Raw genomic sequence first — 7,500 nt, forward strand, 5'->3', positions numbered from 1 at the left:
ATGATGATGATAACAATAAAAATAAAGATAATTATGAGAAGCATGCTACTACCTTAGTAATAATAATAATAATAATAATAATAATAATAATAATAATAATAATATTAATAATAATAATAATAATAAATAATTAATAACAACAACAATAATATAATATAACAACAACAACAATAAAAATAACAATGATAATAATAATAATGATAATGATAGTTTCATATGTTTAATAATAATAATTTTAATAATAAAAAAAAAAAAAAAATCAACAATACAAATAAAACAAGTAAATAAAAACACAAAAATAATAATCATAACAATCCCCATCAAAAGCTCCGGTCTAACACCAGCCATGTTTTCCTGTTCCACCTTTAGGGAAAAGCTGACAACCATTCTTAAACCTTACTCATCTACACCACCATCCCCCACCCAATGAACACCTCACTACCATACTTGCTAATAACCCTACACTTGCTTTCCTCCCATACCAGCCAAGTTTTCCTGTTCCTCCTTTAGGGAAAAGCTGACAACATTCTTAAACATTACTATCTACACATCCCCCCCTCCCCCCAACCCACACCTCACTACCATACTTGCTAATAACCCTACACTTGCCCCCCTCCCATTCACTAACCTTCCTCTCCAACTGGTTACTGAAAAACTATCCAAGGTTTGCAAATTGCCCGAAATGTGGAGGAATAAAAGGGGAATTTACGGAGGCAGTGATCAGAGAAAATGAAAAAATAATTGTGGTCGGGGATCATCGGAAAGGAAAAAATAACCGTAGAATCCGGATTTGTCTCTAACAGTCTCTTTCTGCGGTCGAAGGTCTAGGGTTTTTGGTATTATTTCCCATCTTTCTTTCTTTTTTTCTTTTTTTATATACTTATCAACTGAAACAAAGGTATATAAAAGGTATATCAACTACGTATAAGCACAAATATCAGACTCAATCAAGGCAGATATTGATGATTACAAGAATTATCAATACAGTAACATCTAATTAATGTAAATAATTTCCCATCCCAATGCCACACTTTCATCATCATAATCTCATTTTCCTCACTATCATATCACACCATATCCTTACCATCATATCATATCACATCATCCTCATTATTACATTACATCATCATAACAATAATAATAACAGCAACAATGACAATAAATCAAACAATATGAATCGTCATCATAACAACAAAAACAATAATAATAATAAAAATAATAACAACAACAACAATAATAACAATAATAACTATAATAAAAATAATAATAATTTATGAGCAGCAGTAATAATTATAACAAAAACAGCACAATTAATGGTGTTAGCAGCAGTGATGAGGATGGTGATGGTGTTGCTAATGGTGGTGATGATAGTGATGAACACTATGAAATCATATTTGTTTGTGAAAATAATGATAATTATAATGATAGAGCTATCAATATTATCAATAATAATGACAACAAAATCAATAATAATAATAATAATAATAATAATAAATAGTAATATTAATAATAATAACAACAATAATAACAGTGATGATGATGAAAATGATGGTGATAGTGATAATGATGGTGATGAAAATTATGGTGATGATGATGATAGTGATGATAATGATGGTAATAGTGATGATAATGATGGTAATAGTGATGATAATGATAGTAATAGTGATGATAATGATAATAATGATAATAATAATGATAAAGATAATAATGATAATAATGATGATAATGATGATGATAATGATAATGATAATAAGGATGATGATAACAATAATGATAATAATACTAATAGCAATAATGATGATGAGAAAGATCACAATACAAATACTAATAAGAACATTCATAACGCCGATCCTTCCTTATCCTAGATTCTCGCACCACCAAACGTGAAACAAAAGGCACCATATTCCACTATACCTACCCTAAAGGGATGCGGCACTTTAGCGGAGAAGACGTGGTCAGGCTAAATCTGTGGGGTCGCCTGCCGTGAGCTCGGAATGTTGAGTGGCGAGAGGTTCCTTTACTGAATCTTCACTGGACTGATCTGAACAGGTGCTACTGCTTTCTTAAGTGCAAGCTCATCTAGTGTGTGTGATGTGGGTTATGCTAAGCTAAGGGCATGTTTTTTTTGTTTGTTTTTTTTCTTGTTTCTTTCTTTCTTTTTTTTCGTTTTATGTAAGCGAGATCTTTGTGGATTTGGGGGAGGGGGGGGAAGCAAGAAGCATCTGCTAAAAATACGGTTATCCTTTCTCAATTTTATGTACATATTATGCGTTTAATATACCATGCCTTTTATTCGTCCTTTTTATATGTAGATTATCATGCCTTTTGATATAAAAGCCTTCAAAGATATAACCAATAGCCTTCTTAAGAATGGATGCTCTATCTAGCCATTCCCAGCCCTAAAGCAGAGAAGGTCATTTGCGGAAAAATGGTATGTGCCCAATATCATGTTTCATGCTTTTCCAAAAATAGTATTTCAAAAAAGGAGAATAAGTAAATGAAAAAAAAAAAAAAAACAATAATAATAATAATTGCAATAATAATCATAATCATAATCATAATAATAATAATAATAATAACAATAATGATAATAACAATACTAATGATAGTATTAGTAGCAATAACAGTAATAATAGCAATCATAATAGTCTCTCATTCTTTCTATTCCACTAAAAAAGTAATTACAATAAAATGATAAAAAAAATGATAAAGTAAAACATTATAAACAGCAACAAAAACATGAAGATTTTTTTTCCAGTCCCATGTATACCATCTCATTCCCCCAGTTAATTTCTTCAAACTCAATCATTAGGTTAGTATCTGCCAACTAAAATTCTTGGCCCAATGACAACAGGGACATGCAATATCCACTATGGTCTAGTTTTAATATATGTTCTTTTTACACATAGATAGTTCCATTAATAGGAATCACCTGTTTACCTCATTCTTTAAATTTTAGGGGGATATAAGTTTATATCATATATACTATCATTATCATTACTAATGTTATTAACCCTATGATGATGGTGCGTCACACCCGTGTGACACAGCTAAATGCCCGATGACAGAGCGACACACCAGTGTGACGTCCCCGATGCAATATTGCATAGGCCCGGCGTAGGGGGTTTCCACTTATCGCCGGGCACGTCGGGAATGGATTAAGCTACCATTATAATAACCATCATAATAACATCAATAACCATACTAATATTAATTGGAATAAAAACTGTGGTGATGATGTACTAAAGAAACCATCTATGTGTAAAAATAATCAACAAAACAAAACCACACTGGACTGTGTATCCACCCATACATTCCTGGCATCAACTATTACATGCACCTATTCCCATCCCATTAAAACCTTAATTTCATCCTGTTTATTATATACATAGATTATCAACAAGAGCATCATTTTCAAATCAAAATATCTTAGAAAGATAATCTGTTGTGATAGAGAAAAACTGAGATGGCACGTATATAACATGTAAATTATGTAAAATATGTAAAATAATATAAAAAATGTGTAAAATAAAATTCAAAAAATGGATTTATGAATAACCTTTCACAAATGACTGATTTTAAGTCAATCATATAATGAAATGAAAGTCTGATCAGTTTCAAATTCACTTGCTTATAAGTATTGCATCACTTTGGTTTCTTTAACACTGATGGATATGAAAGCTAATTATATTCATAAAAGTGTATTCAACCTCATAAACAATATGTTAATCAATAGTTACATAATTTCAACTTCCTTCTAAAAATGGTACTTCACCAACATCCTTCCAGAAATGGCACACAACCAAGGAAATTCTTACCATACAAAATGGGGAGATCCTTACAATGAAAATGTTCCTTAATCTAACTAAAAAGAATTAAACATTTATTTCAAAAAGTATGTAAGTATGTGTGAGGGAGGGAGGGAGGGAGGGAGAGAGGGAGGGAGGGAGGGAGGGAGGGGGGGAGGGAGAGAGAGAGACAGAGAGAGACAGAGAGAGACAGAGACAGAGACAGAGACAGAGAGAGACAGAGACAGAGACAGAGACAGAGACAGAGACAGAGACAGACAGAGAGAGAGAGAGAGAGAGAGAGAGAGAGAGAGAGAGAGAGAGAGAGAGAGAGAGAGAGAGAGAGAGAGAGAGAGAGAGAGAGAGAGAGAGAGAGAGAAGGGGGGGGGGGGTAGGTGTGTGTGGGTGTGGGGGTGTGGGTGTATGTGCATGCATGTGTGGGTGTGGGTGTATGTGCATGCATGTGTGGGTGTGAGTGTATGTGCATGCATGTGTGTGTGTGTGCGAGGTGTGGGTATATGCATGTGTGTGGGGTGTGGGTATTTGCAGGTGTGCCGGCTGTGGGTGTGGGTGTGCGGATGCGGTTATCTCTGCAAGTGTGGCTGTGGCTGTACATGTGTAGCTGTGCATGTGCGGCTGTACATGTGTAGCTGCGCATGTGTGGCAGTGCATGTGTGGCAGTGCATGTGCGGCAGTGCATGTGCGGCTGTGCATGTGCAGCAGTGCATGTGTGGCTGTGCATGTGCGGCTGTGCATGTGCGGCAGTGCATGTGCGGCTGTGCATGTGCGGCTGTACATGTGTAGCTGTGCATGTGTGGCAGTGCATGTGTGGCTGTACATGTGTAGCTGCGCATGTGTGGCAGTGCATGTGTGGCTGTGCATGTGCGGCAGTGCATGTGCGGCTGTGCATGTGCGGCTGTGCATGTGTGGCAGTGCATGTGTGGCTGTGCATGTGTGGCAGTGCATGTGTGGCTGTGCATGTGTGGCTGTGCATGTGCGGCTGTGCATGTGCGGCAGTGCATGTGCGGCTGTGCATGTGCGGCTGTGCATGTGCAGCTGTGCATGTGCGGCTGTGCATGTGTGGCTGTGCATGTGCGGCTGTGCATGTGCGGCTGTGCATGTGCAGCTGTGCATGTGTGGCTGTGCATGTGTGGCTGTACACGTGTGGCTGTACATGTGTGGCTCTGAAAGTGTGGCTGTGTTTGTGTATGTGTAGATTTGAGTGTGTGAACATGTAGGTGTGAGCATATTTGTGTGTGTGTCCCTGTCCATGAGTGTGAATGTGTGTGAGAATGTAAGAGCACATTTGTGCACTTTTACATGTGCATATACATGTGTGTAAACTAATACTGTAATTTCCTGGTTATCTTTTACATCTTAAAATTGTCTTAACCTATGGTAATACAATATAATACTTATAATTCATAGTAAATAAACAAACTATTTAAAAAGTTAATCCTTTAGAGACTGTCAAGGTAATAAATCTTACTACTACACACTTGGTTAAAATACAAAAGTAGACATCAAAATCTATTTCTTAGCTGCCCTTAGGCACGCTGTAAAAACATCCATCTCTTCCACTCTCAACAAAATCATCTAAGTGCTTGCAGACTGAGGACTGGTCTTTGGATTTGCTTTTGCTTTGAGAAAAGAGTAGGCATCCCAGTACCCCTCCTGATAAAAATTCTCTAGGATATCAGAGGGAGGTGGCTTCAGGGACTGTATGAACCTCATGATGTTGGTGGGGTTTATGGCGACTGTCTCATTGGCAATGGTCAGGTAGGGAGAGTTTTGGTTCTTGCTCGCAGGGCAGATGTCAATCTTCCCCTCGAAAGGGCCGATGGAGATACATGGCTCACATGGTATGGGAAGGTTGTTGGTGAAGCCCCCATCCATGTACCTCTCTCCACGGAATGAAGGGAGTCGATAGCCGGAGAAGCCAGGGATAAAGCATGAACAGATGAGGCACTGGATCAGATCCTCCCGTGAAGTCCAGTTTGAGATTAGGACATTCTGACCATCCTTGATTCTTGTGAGTGAGACAAAGAGTCGGTTGTTTGCCCGCAGGTGGGCATCAGGGGGCAGGGCTTCAAATCCCTGGTTGAGGTAATCAGAGACCTTGAACTTAGGACTGAAGGGACCCAGTTTCCACCTCTGGGCTTCCTTGGCTGTCTCCAAGAAGTTATTTTTCACAAAATCAAGAGGGACTTCGCACACTACACAAGCAGCCAAAAGGGAACCAGCAGATGATCCAGAAATCTTAGCTGTCTTTAGCAAACGAGGCCATCGCTTCTGCAGGCATTCCAAGGCACCAACCTCATACAAAGCCAGGAAGCCTGATCCTGACAGCGCCACACTTACTTCCCTAGAATACATTGCAAACACAATACAGCTATACAAAATGTTGTAATACCAATACCACAGCAATAATGATGAAAGAAAAAAGGTATACATATACTTTTGATTAGTTGATTTGATGTATAATATAATTAAAACATAAATACATACATAAGTAGAGCATCAAAAAGAAAAGGCATACTAAGAGACACTCACATGTTCATAGGCAGTATGATATTTTCCCCTTCCAAGAATAATTTAATAATAATAATGAGTAATAAAGGGCTGACAGTCACTATATCTACAATCACCCACTTCACAGCACAAATCATTCTGATTATCACATCCATATGACTAGTCACCACACATTTTTTAGAAGTGATATTCAATTACTTTTTAGCTTCAATTTCATTCTCTTCAAGTATCGCCATGTGTCTCTGTACCCCTGAGTATGATACTGACTGAGGATGTGGGGTACAGGGGGCATCAGGGATTGGTACAAGCGGAGTGTGTTGCTGTAGGACACATTCACTGTTTGATTAGCCCAGCTCAACTTCCTGCGTGTGGGCTCTTCGTCTGGGCATATGTCTGCATCACCCGCATAAGGACTGATGGTGAGAGCATGTTTGCTGACCACAGGTTGCCTGTTGCTGTATCCCCCGTCGATGTACCACTCTCCCCGAAGGCTGGGCGGGACCATCCCCGATGCCCCAATGATGTAGCAGGCGCACCTCAGCGTCTGGACCAGGTCTTCACGTGAATCCCACTCCGACACAATTACATTGGACATGTCACGGACCCTCGTTAGCGACACGAACAGCCGGCCGTTGGCTCTTATGTGGGCATCAGGAGGCAGCAGCTCAATGCCAGCCCTGAGATAATCTTCAAACTTGAACCCTGGACTGAAAGGCCCCATTGCCCACTTCCTGGCTTCAACAGCGGCGTTCAGGAACTGGTATTTCACGTCGTCAATGGGCGTCCGGCAGATCAGTGCCGAGCCGATCAGGGCACCCGCAGAAGCCCCCGAAATGGGAGCATCCCTCATGACATGGGGACAGACAGTCATCAAGCAATCGATCGCACCTAACAGGTATAACGCTAGGAAGCCACAGCCAGCCAGAGACACGCTTTTAACCCTAGGAGGTAGAAAGGCCTCTCATTAACAGTTTTGGTATGACAGGGCAAAGGAACTGGGCAGAGGGGAGGGATGGTGTGGCTGCGGCACAGGGGGAGGGGGACAGGGGAGGCTCTCATGGTGAAAAATATCTGAGTCTGAATTAGAAAGTGATTCTAAAATATAACTTTTTCATATATGTTTTCATACATACATATACATATACATATATATATAAATATAAATATATATATATATATA

The 7,500-nt window shown here is 39.1% G+C and overlaps 2 protein-coding genes across 2 annotated transcripts in view; both read right to left on the reverse strand.

Annotated features, from left to right (window-relative positions):
* Positions 1 to 5,248: 5,248 nt before the first annotated feature.
* Positions 5,249 to 6,394, reverse strand: LOC147468017 (patatin-like phospholipase domain-containing protein 4). The gene has a single exon (XM_086555628.1). The coding sequence runs from the start codon at positions 6,240 to 6,242 to the stop codon at positions 5,385 to 5,387; it is 858 nt and encodes a 285-aa protein (XP_086411754.1). The 5' UTR covers positions 6,243 to 6,394; the 3' UTR covers positions 5,249 to 5,384.
* The window catches only part of LOC122246062 (patatin-like phospholipase domain-containing protein 2), a 14,441-nt gene continuing 13,311 nt past the window's right edge, over positions 6,371 to 7,500 (reverse strand). Inside the window, exon 3 of the mRNA XM_086555408.1 lies at positions 6,371 to 7,278. Within this exon, the coding sequence (XP_086411534.1) occupies positions 6,511 to 7,278 (768 nt within the window). The 3' untranslated portion in view covers positions 6,371 to 6,510. The remainder of the gene's footprint in view (positions 7,279 to 7,500) is intronic.

This window comes from Penaeus japonicus, unplaced genomic scaffold (genome assembly GCF_977035675.1).
Source record: "Penaeus japonicus unplaced genomic scaffold, GWHDUDI00000001_assembly GWHDUDI00000031, whole genome shotgun sequence".
NCBI lineage: Eukaryota > Metazoa > Arthropoda > Malacostraca > Decapoda > Penaeidae > Penaeus > Penaeus japonicus.

What these genes read in the sequence shown, in the direction of transcription:
- LOC147468017 (XM_086555628.1), bottom strand. Translation starts at nt 6,242, where the DNA reads ATGTATACCTTTTTTCTTTCATCATTATTGCTGTGGTATTGGTATTAC.